Source organism: Choloepus didactylus, chromosome 22 (assembly GCF_015220235.1).
Source record: "Choloepus didactylus isolate mChoDid1 chromosome 22, mChoDid1.pri, whole genome shotgun sequence".
In the NCBI taxonomy this organism is placed as follows: Eukaryota; Metazoa; Chordata; class Mammalia; order Pilosa; family Megalonychidae; genus Choloepus; species Choloepus didactylus.
In genome coordinates this window covers 24,312,859-24,325,277 of record NC_051328.1, presented here as the reverse complement: position 1 = coordinate 24,325,277, position 12,419 = coordinate 24,312,859, and the positions used below count along the sequence as shown (strand labels likewise).

The following is a 12,419-nucleotide window of genomic DNA, read 5'->3' as shown; positions in this document are numbered from 1 at the left end:
GCCATGTCAAACATATGGTATTCTTAATTTTTCCATTTCCTTACATAGATTTTCTGGGAACAAAAGAATTTGCCCTTTCTCACTTTTGAGTAAGAGGCAAGGTTGAAAGAAATGCTAAAGGTTTAAAATTCATCCTGTAGTTACATATTAGACACTTCACATAGTTTTATTACCTATCAACTATGTTTTGGAGTTTGGCACAACTCTTGTTTTTACAAATCACTTTGAGGTGAGAACTTGATCTCCTCTCGAGCCAGCAGACTTTCTGGTTGCAGCTAGTTGTGATCTCCCTCCAAACTCATTAGAATCCAGAAGTTTTTAGCCCCTTCAATTCTCACATCAATAGATAATGTCCTATGTAGAAGGCAAAACTGTGATGCATTTAGGGAAAAAACTCCTAATCAGTGTTTTGCAAACTTGAGGTATGCATAGATCCATTAACATTTATTTTCACATAACTTCAGTGTTGTTTTTACTATACTGTTACTGAAATGTGTACAAACATAAAACCATGCTTGCAGTTTTACAGACCTATAAAACTTAATGTGAATTGACAACTGTTTTGCTGAACCTAAGTTGCTGTTTGTGATGCAGCAGTGTTAGGAGTCTTGGATGGGGGGTGCCTGTGCTACTTTCAGCTGAGAGATGGCTCCAGTCCCACTGTCTTCACCTTAACTGCAGAACCACTGTGCCTGCAGAGTGCTGTGGGGTCATGTGGCCTTAGAACTGAACACACTTATGAAGTCTGTTAAGAAATTACCGAAGTAAAAACATTTAGGCATTCTCAGAACTCAGGCACTGACAGTTTGAGAAACTGTCCTTCGGGTTAAGAGCATGAGCTGCTAAATGAGGGCCCCAGTTCTGCAGCTGTGGTGTAAGACCATGTGCAAATACTTGAATCTCTGAACATCAGTCTTCTCATCTAGATACAATACCTTCCTCTAAGATGCAGGCAAATCTCCTAGTGCAGTGCCTGCCATGAAGTTAGTGGGTGTTAATGAGCCTCCCAGCCCCCTTACCTCCCGCTGTGGGTGCTGAAAGAAGTCATGGATAAAAGATGATTGAGACTTTGAACAATGTAGTAGTCTTTAAGTGGGTTTTAGATCTTTAGGTGGAAGGTAGTAGATGAGGACCATCTGGAAGGGTTTGACCTCTCACTGTTTCTTGCTGCTCACTCTCTTCACACACGTAAGTTTTTGCACGTTTAAATGATGTGCTTTGCTATCTAAGCTTTAGCATTGGGCAGAAAAGTCTATTGAAACAGGTATTGCCCCATGTTTCTTACAGGAGCACTAGGTATCACCTAGCAATTTGACAGGAATAGGGGAAGAAAAATCTCCCCAGCCAACTTTTGTCAGTATATTTAGATGGTTGTAAATAAACTTAACCAATGCTTTATCCCCAAGAAGCAAGAACTGAAAAATAACAGCCAAAAGGATGGATGGATATATCTATTCTGAGACGACAACTTCTATCTAGTACCCACAAAGAAGGTTTGGTAAGACATTGAGTTTTTGAGGTGAAAGCAAAAAGTTACTGTGAGCCAAACACGGGAGTATCATGCCAGTTCTATTCTGGAATATCTATGTGTGACCCTGAAATTGGCCTAAATGTGACTTGTGGAGTTAATGATTACCCCAGCAGTTATATGAACTACTTGGTTCCACTGGGCAGCAAGCAGTACACCTGCAGGGAAGTCTCTAGAAAGCAGCATGTCTCCTTTGATCTTTGGGGCTGGGCTGGTGGTTCTTAGCCTAGTGGCCTCTGCTAGGAGCCAGAAGACAGAACCCCTAAGTGGTTCTGGGGACCAGCTCTTCCATGGAGCTGATCGATACGACTTTGCCATCATGATCCCACCAGGAGGCACAGAATGCTTTTGGCAATTTGCCCACCAGACTGGCTACTTTTATTTCAGTTATGAGGTGGGTATGTGTGTTCCTCTGGCCATATTGAGGATTTGTGTTTTTAATCCTTTCAGTAGAGGGGGTCATGCTTTAGACCAAAAACAAGATTCTCATTTCTTTATTATGTGGTGATTCTCCACCTACTAATGAAATGGAACTGTGATTAGATTGAAAACTCCCAGTAAATGAATAATCAACAGGAACTGAATCATGGCTTGGCTTCTCAAACTAGAGGCTATGGAAATTTGCTCAAAGCCATGGGACAAAGAGGGTGACTCTTCCTAAAAAGGTAACCAAATTTACTTAGATTTGGGGTTGAGAATGTATTTTTTTACTATTAAAACATGAATATGGTACAAAGTCAAATGAAAAAGTCACATGAACTTTGGAGACAGATCCAGAGATTTCAAAGAAAGCTGCTTCAGTTTATGGGTGGGGGTAGCAACATTTGCTCTCCTGTCTTTAGGGGTAATTCTGGCAAATTAGAAAATCACTGGTGTAAGGCTTCTCTATTTAGCCAGACGATCCTATTTCCTTTAGAAAGGTAAATGTTTTAGGGTTACCTGGTCATATTATAACTCCAGTACATGAATTGTACTGGAGCTGCCAGCTGTGAAGAGGAATTAGGCAGGCAGATCATTTTAAATATCCTTCAGTGGTTCTGAATTTCTAAAGTGCCTCAAAGGCTAAGTACTTGTACCCATACTGTGGTCTTACACCACAGTGCCCAAGGAAGGTGTGTTCAATATTTAATTCAGAGGCTGTTTGTTTTCCTTTGTTCTTTATCTTAGGAACCTGTTAACTTTCTAATTTTTGTTTACTTAGTAAAAGACTATGTTGATCTTACTCCACTGGAACTTAAAATTCACTTTTAAATTCACTTATCAGAGCTTCTCTTAGCTCTAAGTTCATGTAAGAACAGGAGCTATTAGTCAGCTCATTATAGCCTAGGCTTATCAAGACTCCCTGTCCATGGAGTGCCTGTGGAGTAGGCACAGACTATCAGGCAGTAAATAAGCCCAAGTCTGGGATGTCACCAGGTAGCTCAACAACCAAGCAAGTTCAGCCAAGAACTGTACAGCCAGAATAATACAGACCAACTGATATACCCCAGCTATGTTGGCCAAGACATATCTTTCTCAATTGGGGTACCATTGGCTTTTTTTTGGGGGGGGGGTTAGAGAGGGGTGTCAAGTTATCCTTCATTGAAATATTTTCCTTTGTAGTTCTTAATTAGCTGGGTATTCCACTGCACAACTGTTGATGTCATCTATGATGTCATGAGGGTGATGGCCATCACCACTGCAGCCAACAGAAAGGGCAGTCCTCAGAGAATTCTCTGGCTAAAGATTGGCCTGGCAATATTGACAATCTCATCAAAAGTGATTATTTCCACTGTGCTTAATGTTTTTCTGCTGCTTTCTGCTCTGGGTGGTTCTTAGAGGGCTTTGAAGAGCAGGGCAGAGGCAGAAATTACCACCTCTATCAGGGCCGGTCTGTTCTGAAGGGTCAATTTCACCAAAATCCCTTCCAGTCACCAGTTACCTTGGTGATGTCACCACCATCCTTTTTTGGGGACAGAGCAAGGGGGCTGATTATGTGGACCAGAACATATGTGGCACCGACTTCCCCACTGGTGCACCTCAGGTACATGACTTGGAGCTTCTTGGGGTTGAACCTGGGTGGCGGGGTGGAGGCGGCTGATGATGGATAAACCCCGAAGTGTAATGATGGAAGAAAGTTGCACCTTTGACCTCCTCAGCCAAAAGCTGAAAAGTGCCACTGGCATTTTGGGCAACAATTCTCGATTCTACAATACTGCTAACAAGAGAGCATTCAGCACTGCTGCACCCCATCATTGTGACAACCAAAACTGCCTCTGTTCAATTCCAAATCCTCCAGGAGGTGGGATGGCGACCACTATGCTGATGATTATGGAATATTGATCTTACCACTTAGCTGGCTTCTTGGTGACCCAGCAGGGATTTTTCTCCCTCTTTAATGTATCTTGGCAGGTTCAGCGGACACTGGGAATGTCACATGACCGGCATGTTGCTGCCACTGCATATACCCCGCGGGGTTTCCTCATAGACACCTCCCAGAATGTTCGGGGCCAGATTAACTTCTCTACTCAAGAGACAGGTCTGTTCTTCTCATCATAGCTATATGTTATAAAAACATAGGTTTCCAAGAAATTGGGAAAGTACTGAAATTAAGTACATGAAAAATGTAAAAGCCCTGGCTTTTCCATATAGGGATGATAAAACAATAGGAAAAAATTAAGCCTCTAACACCATTAACCAACTGCAGTTTTCCTGGAGACTGCTAATGTCCAAGAATGTCAAACAGCAGTCCACTGGCTCTTTGGGAGCAGGGTCTCCAGGTCTAGAACTCAATTTTAATCATAATTAAATAAATCCTTATAATTCTTGTAACTCCAGGGTCCAGAACTCAGTTTGAATCTCATCATCTCCAACTGATCAGATTCTGGGAAAATGACCAGAACAGAGAGACCCATTTATAATACAAATTTACACTTAATAAATTACGGGGGTAGCATTTCTTTCCAGCCACCAGAATACTTGCCAGTTACCAAAAGGAGATTTAAAACAAAAGGAAATGTATGGTCATGTGAAATACCCACACTTCATAACAAAGGAGTCACCAGAAAATTTAGTCATCAGAAAATCCCAGAACCAGAAAATTCCTAATAGAATTGGCCAGATAGAACCTATTCCTACCTTGGACAGCACATTATCCTTTAACTGCCCTCTTTACTAACAAAGCATACTAAAAAAGTGTCTTAACAGGGGTACCATTGACAGACAACCCTTTACTGCATGGCACAAGATATTCAGCATTACAGGATATTTAGTATCCTTGGCCCTTTGGCCCCTACATGCCAGCAGTGCTTTCCAATCAATCTAACAATCAAAATCTGTGCACACATTTCTATAACCTTCTTTACACACACACAGGCAACTCCAGTTAACAACCCGTACTAGCATGCCACACAGACCACACTGCATAGTTCACTTCCAGCAGGATAGTTTTCCTTCATAATGGGTCAACTTTTCTCCTAATTTCAAGATGGCATCCCCCAGCTCTAATGGTGTACAAGGAGCACACAAACACCATACTCTTAATTTCAGCTTGAAGTCTTCCAGTGAGGAGTTCCTTAATGAGATGTGGTAATTATAGGTTTCCAGAGGGAGAAAACATTGTTTTCCACCCAGTAGAAAATTAAATTTACTAATATTTGGCAAAATATTTATTATTATAAATGGTATTTTGTAAAATAAATATCACATAAAATCATTGTCTTACATGTCAAAATCTGGATCTTTGAACTTCCCAAGTAAAAAGAAGGTACTTTATGTAGTAACAAATTAAAATTGGCAGAAAAGATATCTTTAGGGGAAACTTAACGAGTGGGAGACCAAAGACTTGGTAATGATCTATGGACTCCTGCAGGTTTTTATCAGCTTTGTCTAAAAAACCAACAAAATCACTTTGGTTCTGTGCAAGTGTACCTCAACTTTGGAGTCTTCTATGAGGGGCCTGAGATGGACCACAAACAGAGAAGTGAAAGAAAACAACTAAACGATACTCTGGATTCAATTACGGTAATTAAGGATTTTGTGGGAAACATCCATGGAAGCAGATTTTTAAATTGGAGGAAAGATTAAAATTATGGGAGTAATATTATGTTAGTGAAAACAGGCAAGGGGATTTGAATCCTTTAATAACTTTTATGGCTTGGGACTCTTGAAATCCAAATCTGGCCCCCCCCTTTTTTTTTTTTTGCAATATGACACACATACCATAAAATTCAGTTTTCAAGTACAATTCACTGGTGTTTAGTATATTTACAAGGTTATACAATCATCACCACTGATTCTAAAACATTTTCATCAACCCACAAAGAAACCCAATATCCATTAGCATTCACTCCCCATTCCCCCTCTCCCCCTAGCTCTGGCAACTGTCTCTATAAATCTACCCATTCTGGACATTTCATATAAATGGAATTGTAAAAAATGTGGCCCTTTGTGTCTGGCTTCTTTCAGTTAGTATGTTTTCAAGGTTCATCCACATTATAGCATGGATCAGTACTTTACTCCTTTTTTATAGCCGAACAATGTTCCATTGCATGGATATAGCACGTTTTGTTCTTTCATTTATCAGTTAACAGAGATGTGGGTGGTTTTCACCTTTTAGCTATTATGAATAATGCTGCTATGAACACAAATCTTTGCGTGAACATGTGTTTATTACTCTTGCATATATACCTAGGAGTGAAATTGTTGGGTCATGTATAATATGGTAGATATGTTCAACCTTGTGAGGAACTGCCAGACTGCTCTCCAAAGCAACTGGATCATTTTACATTCCCACCAGCAATGTATGAGAATTCCAGTATCTCCACATCTTTTCAACATTTTATCTTTTCGACTATAGCCATTCTAGTGGGTATGAAGTAGTATCTCATTGTGGCTTTGAGTTGCATTTCATTAATGATAATGATGTTGAGCATCTTTTCATGTCCTTACAGGCCATTTGTAAACCTTTGGAGAATGTCTTTTCAAATCCTGTACATATTTAAAAGTCAAGTTGTCTTTTATTGTTCAGTTTTAAGAATTCTTTCCATTGTTTTTGGATACTAGACGTTTATTAGATATAATTTACATGTATTTTCTCTTATTCTGTGGATTGTCTATTCACTTTCTTGATATTGTCCTTTGATGCACAGAAGTCCACTGCCTTTTTTAAAATCAAGTTTCACTGGAATACAGCAAAGCTGATTCCCTTGCATACTGTCTATGGCTGCTTTTGCACTACAACGGCAGAGCTGAGTAGTTGCAAGAAATTGTATGATGTGTAAAGCCTAAAATACTCATTAAAATTTTGCCAGCCCATCTTAGAGCATATAAAGGGGCACTTGTAAGGCAATGATGTGCTGAGCACATGTCTACATCTAGCAATCCTCTGGAAGAGCTCTCTAGTTTGAGCACTGTAATTTTTCATTATAAAAAGCATTAAAAAAAAAAATTAAAGTCCTAACCATTTTTTCTTATTCAGCAAAACTATTAACCATCAACTTATAGATACTTTCAGTTAGTCTTTTAGAGTACCCAGGTGATGTTGGGAAAGGGGGGAGGGCACTCCTTTTCTTTATTTCATTTCTCTCTCACAGGAGAGTACACGAAAGGTACAGAACAATATCTTCCACATGTGGCGGTACTACAACTTTGCCCGGATGAGGAAAATGGCTGATTTTTTTCTTCTCCAATCAAACTATAATTATGTAAACTGGTGGTCAACAGCCCAGAGCTTTGTCATTGTTCTTTCTGGGATCCTGCAGCTATATTTCTTGAAGCGTCTCTTCAATGCTCCAACAATTACAGATAAAAGGAAGCCAACATGTTAAGCTAGGAGGATTACAAAACCCTGCCTCTTTTTTGGAGCAGAAACAAACAAATTAGCTTTACAAATTACTGGAAAATTAATTTCTCATATTCGAGTTTTAGTCTATTGCCCTCACCTACAAAGGCACAATGGCAATAAAGACAATGCACAAGTTTTGAGTTTGGCTATTTCTAAAGTATGCACTAAATGCTATCATCAAAATGCTGATCACCGTTTAGCATTATTTGAAGGTTAACCTTAGGAAAGAGAAGAGTTAAAAAAGATGGGACAAAATCAAAGATGGGACAAAATCTAGTTAGAGCTTGCACATAAAAATAGAAGTTGGTAGAGTGCCATTTTGTACTTGAAAAAGGTTTTTAGAGGCGTTTTCTTTGCAATGAAAAATAACCAGCATATTTATCAAATAAATTGTTCTGTTTTACAATACAGGTAATTTTTGGTATTTGGGTATATAAAATGCTTCTTTTAAAAATACATTTTAATCTAAAACTTATTTTTAAAATGAGGCATGGGAAAGGAAAAAGGAGCTGAATAATTATTTCAGGATTTCTGACTAGCACTTTTTGTCCAATCTGGCCAGAGAAGTAAAAGTTCATAAGAGAAATTATGTTTTATGAAATCAAGATGATGAAAAAAACATTTCCACTTGGGATCATACAAGAAAAAGATCAAGAAAGCAGCTCATAAAAACCAAGATAACATAACCAATTGTACTGATAAGACCCTACTCTTATGAACAGAAATACCCAAGAATGTGCAATATAAAAATAATTCTTAACATTTATTGAACAATCATCATTCATCACGATACTGTGCTAAATGCTTTACAATCATGGAACTCTAACTCTAAAAACCATTCTTAGGTAAACAATAAAGGCTGTTTTTGCACAGAAGTAGAAAATGAGCTTAAAAATCTGAATGATTCATCCCATTTTATCTCAGGCCATAAAACTGGTAAATGGCAGAACTGAGGCTTGAATCCAGGGTTTTTTTTCCCCCCCCTGCATCACAAAGCACTTACCATTTTAAAAAAGAGCAGAACTGCTCTTGAATTTTAGCTAAATCTCATCTGTAAAACCCCAGATATGGCCTAGTGTTCACAAACAGCAATATCCTTTTTTTTTTACAATATTAAAAAAAAAAACAAAGAAAACCCATCATGTAATCATAAGTTTGGAAAGCAAGGTGTTATCACAGATAACAATAGTAAGCTATTCTCATCCTAAGTTCCAAAGATTTAGAACATGTTACTCAGAACAAGAAGCCCTCTGATTCAAATATGAAACACGGCATTCTACTTAGTCATAAACACAAACTCCACTTTTGGCTATTTCTGTATAGTAAGAATCCAGCCCGCATTCGTCAGTGATAGAGAAAACATGAAACTAAGAAGTCCCTGAAAAGTGGAAAAAACTCATGGTTGAACCTACACAGACACAGGAAACAAATCTAGGCCTTTCCATATAGCCATAAGTCCTTGTGATGACTCCATTTTAAGTCAACGTTTCTTCATGTCGCACATATTCCCCAATGTCTGCTTGATGAAATACCACAATCGCCATGGGATCTACTTTCCTGCAGTCTTGTGTAGACTTTGCTGCCACCCCAAAACCCTGGGATTCAAGAGAAGAGACAGCAATTCACTCATTATATAGAAGTAACTCCCAAGGGCTGGGAATAACAAAAACGGGAAGAAAAAAAAAAATACAGTTCTTGCCTTAGAGGAGTTCAGAAGGTGCCGAGAATTCACTCTCTTAGTACAGTGTGAAAATACATCCTTCTTGAATAAAAAGGCACTCATTTTTGAAACAGATAATTATCATTTCTACTCACCAAAGGGATGTCTGCCATGGAGTACACCACCACTCCCTGGTACTGAGAAGTATTTTCAGTAATTCGACCCAGACCAGATTTCAACACGTGGTTCCCATACAGGAAAGACTGCTCTGCTCCAGGCTTTACCCAGACTTTATACTATAAGAAAAACCCAAAAGACAAAAATGCTAAGCTACATTCCTGCAATTAGGCTAGCTGCTAAAACTGGTTAATTTCTTGAAAGAATTTTAAGGTAAAAAAAAAAAAAGGGTGTGTGTGTGTAAAAATGTTTAACCATAGCATCTTCCCTCAAACTGTTCGCCTCCTGAACATAACTGCCAGCAAGTTCTTCCCTCAACTCTACAAGTAACTTCTCCCATAGACAGCTTAACAGCCTTTTCTCTGTACCACACTACCCTCCCTCATCACAGCCCTATCAGCTTTTCATCTTAAGCTGGGCCTGCACAGGTTTTTCTACTTTGCGACATTTAACTATGGTTAATCAGCTGCACCGCACTCCTACCCCAAGTAGAAAGACCTAGAAACACCTCCATGTGCTGGCACTGACCCAAGAAGCACTGTCTGGGGACTCCGGGGGAGAGAAACTGCCTAATAACCTAGTTCTGTTACGGCCCTCATCCTTAAGTTCCTTCGTCCCGAGGGGCGGACTGGAAACCATCCCACAAACCTTGGCATAGGGCGCAAGATAATCCAGAGCTGTGATGTGCAAACGGAACTTGTGGGTCTTAGTGAATTTCCCGAAGCAGGTTCCCAACGATAACAGCTTCTCACCGGAAATGTTAGCGGCCAACTTCAGGATCTTCTCACTGAAGCGCGGGAAGAGGGTGGAAGGTGTCGGACACCGGAGGCGGCAGCGCCCCAGGCCCCCACCCGAGTGCAGGCTGCTCTCCCGGCACCGCCTCACCTCACGTAATACACCCGGTCGTTGTGCAGCCTGAAACAGTACGTGCCGTCGGGCCTATCGACGAGCAGCTGAAGGTTGTCCCCGATGCTGCGGGAAGAAAGAGGACTGGAGACGGCGCCCGAATCGCCCGGTCCTAGCACCGCGCCCACCCGCGCCCCTCCCCTCCACGCACACACTCCCCACCTCCACCCCACGCGCTCTTACTATTTTGCAATCTTCTCGAACATTACACGGGTCTCCTCTTCAGTCAGAGGCCGCATTTTTTTCGCTCGGCAGGAAACGAGATCCTCGTGCTTCAGTTGCCGGAAGCGGAAGTCAACTGCCAGCTGCTTCCTGGCAACCACAAAGCCTCCCTCTCTAGCTGCATTCCAGTCGTTCCCCACTCTAGCGCCCCGCAGTGTGGAAGACCGTTGGGGGAGGGAAGGTCAGTCGGATAAGAAACGACAGAAGTGTGTCCCCGTTGCTTCCGGTCTTAGATTGGGAGCCAGCGCCTTCGCTGCTCCGCAGGGGAAGCGACGCGGCTGCCGGGAAGATGGCGGCGACGGCGACCCTGGCATCCTCAACTACGGCCTCGGCTACGGCGGCGGCTCTCGGGGAGGTGGAGGATGAAGGCCTCCTGGCGTCTCTCTTCCGAGACCGGTTTTCCGAGGCTCAGTGGCGGGAGCGGCCCGATGTGGGACGCTACCTCCGGGAGTTGAGCGGCTCGGGGCTGGAGCGGCTGCGGCGCGAGCCCGAGCGCTTGGCAGAGGAGCGGGCACAGCTGCTGCAGCAGACGCGCGACCTGGCCTTCGCCAACTACAAGACGTTCATCCGCGGCGCCGAGTGCACCGAGCGCATCCACCGCCTCTTCGGCGACGTCGAGGCGTCGCTTGGCCGTCTGCTCGACCGCTTGCCCAGCTTCCAGCAGAGCTGCAGGTGCGGCGGGCCTGGCGCTAAAGGGGCTTTTAACACCTGTAGTAGCTGATATGTACATATCGTTTGCCGTGGGCTAGGCTTGCCTCCGAACGCTTTATTCATTTTAATCCTTTCAGTCTTTGAGGTAGGTTGTTGTTTCAGTTTTACAAACGAGGAAGTTGAAACACAGAAAGGTTAGCGACTTGTCTAATGGTACGGCTAGTGAATTTTGAAGGCAGAATTGGAACCCAGGACCAATTTGCGAGTACTTAAATAAAGGGAATCCACGGAAAGCACTTACTGAGTCTGACGCATAATTAACACTCTCTAAAGTCAGCTTAATAGATACGTGCAACACCTGGGAGCTGACGTCAGTGCACCAAAATTTTCAATGATACGACGCTGACAAGGAAATTCTCCGATTTGGGGGCAGCAAAAATTATCAAAAACTTCTTCCTTTTTGAGCCAGATTGTGCCTCCCTAAATCCTCAATCCACATCCCTAATTTTGCCTTCCACCTCTTCATGAAAAAGTTTAATTTTTATTTTGTACCTTTGGTTATTTGACAACAACTTTTGAACTTGCCCATCTCGCAAAATAGATAGGTGACTGCATTAAGTAGGTCTCTGCAATTAGGCAAGAGATGGAGAAAATAGACTATGGTGGGAACTAATGTTAAACAATAGCACAGAAGAAGATTAAAGACGCTGGGAGAAGTTGGGGGCAAGGTTAGGGCTCCTAGGCTTGTGAGTGCTTTATTATGAAAATAATTATAGTAATTATTTTTAAAGGAACATTTATTCTGCATCAGAACTTAAGTGTTGTATCTGTATCTTCTTGTTTAATCTGCACAGCTTTATGCGGTGGGTTGTGTTACTTTACCAGTGAGGAAACAGTTTTAAAAATGTTAATGACCTTGCCACAGCTAGGAATTGGCAGATTTGAGCTCAAATCTGTCAATCATTCATGAGTTGTGTGACCTTGGACAAGTTCCTTAGCCTCTCTGGGATGAAAGTTTCTTCAAGGATAATACTGTTTACCTCATAGATTAAAGTTAAGTCAGATAAACCATTCAGCCCAATGTCCAGTTCATAGTAAGTGCTTGGTAATGATAGTTAAATTTGGGTACAGAGCAGTGAGGGACCAGCATTCTCCTGATTGTTACTAGGAACTTCATGAAGGAGGCTGAGGAGATCAGCTCCAACCGCCGGATGAACACCCTGACTCTGAACCGGCACACGGAGATTCTGGAAATCCTGGAGATTCCTCAACTCATGGACACCTGTGTCCGGAACAACTATTATGAAGAGGCCCTGGAGCTTGCAGCCTATGTACGCCGACTGGAAAGGAAATACTCCTCCATCCCTGTCATCCAGGTAGCCAACTTGCCCAGAGTGGATTCAAATTGATGTTTTCACAATCATTAATTCTGTGGTCATCACTGAACCTTT

The 12,419-nt window shown here is 41.7% G+C and overlaps 3 protein-coding genes across 4 annotated transcripts in view; 2 read left to right on the top strand and 1 right to left on the bottom strand.

Moving 5' to 3' along the window:
- Positions 1-1,506: 1,506 nt before the first annotated feature.
- TMED6 (transmembrane p24 trafficking protein 6) lies at positions 1,507-7,487 on the top strand. The gene is made up of 4 exons (XM_037816060.1): positions 1,507-1,922; positions 3,920-4,046; positions 5,379-5,530; positions 7,102-7,487. Exons 1-4 carry the CDS (start codon positions 1,713-1,715, stop codon positions 7,333-7,335), a joined length of 723 nt encoding a protein of 240 aa, XP_037671988.1. The 5' UTR covers positions 1,507-1,712; the 3' UTR covers positions 7,336-7,487.
- On the bottom strand, positions 4,723-10,661 carry NIP7 (nucleolar pre-rRNA processing protein NIP7). Its single transcript, XM_037816061.1, has 5 exons — positions 10,279-10,661; positions 10,075-10,161; positions 9,838-9,976; positions 9,168-9,308; positions 4,723-8,947 (listed from the first exon to the last, which is right to left on the bottom strand). Exons 1-5 carry the CDS (start codon positions 10,332-10,334, stop codon positions 8,828-8,830), a joined length of 543 nt encoding a protein of 180 aa, XP_037671989.1. The 5' UTR covers positions 10,335-10,661; the 3' UTR covers positions 4,723-8,827.
- The window catches only part of COG8 (component of oligomeric golgi complex 8), a 15,428-nt gene continuing 13,424 nt past the window's right edge, over positions 10,416-12,419 (top strand). The window contains exons 1-2 of one of the 2 annotated variants that reach the window (XM_037816054.1): positions 10,416-10,989; positions 12,137-12,344. In XM_037816054.1, the coding sequence (XP_037671982.1) occupies positions 10,607-10,989; positions 12,137-12,344 (591 nt within the window). In that variant the 5' untranslated portion in view covers positions 10,416-10,606. The remainder of the gene's footprint in view (positions 10,990-12,136; positions 12,345-12,419) is intronic. The other variant, XM_037816053.1, reaches the window with a different exon arrangement.

Bases quoted from the DNA above. Each gene is read 5' to 3' on its own strand.
- TMED6 (XM_037816060.1), top strand. From the start codon at position 1,713: ATGTCTCCTTTGATCTTTGGGGCTGGGCTGGTGGTTCTTAGCCTAGTG. The intron at 1,923-3,919 runs GTGGGTATGTGT...GTATCTTGGCAG, and splicing joins ACTTTTATTTCAGTTATGAG to GTTCAGCGGACACTGGGAAT. The intron at 5,531-7,101 runs GTAATTAAGGAT...TCTCTCTCACAG, and splicing joins ATACTCTGGATTCAATTACG to GAGAGTACACGAAAGGTACA.
- NIP7 (XM_037816061.1), bottom strand. From the start codon at position 10,334: ATGCGGCCTCTGACTGAAGAGGAGACCCGTGTAATGTTCGAGAAGATT. The intron at 9,309-9,837 runs GTTTGTGGGATG...TTTTTCTTATAG, and splicing joins ATCTTGCGCCCTATGCCAAG to TATAAAGTCTGGGTAAAGCC. The intron at 8,948-9,167 runs GTGAGTAGAAAT...CTTGAATCCCAG, and splicing joins CCATGGCAGACATCCCTTTG to GGTTTTGGGGTGGCAGCAAA.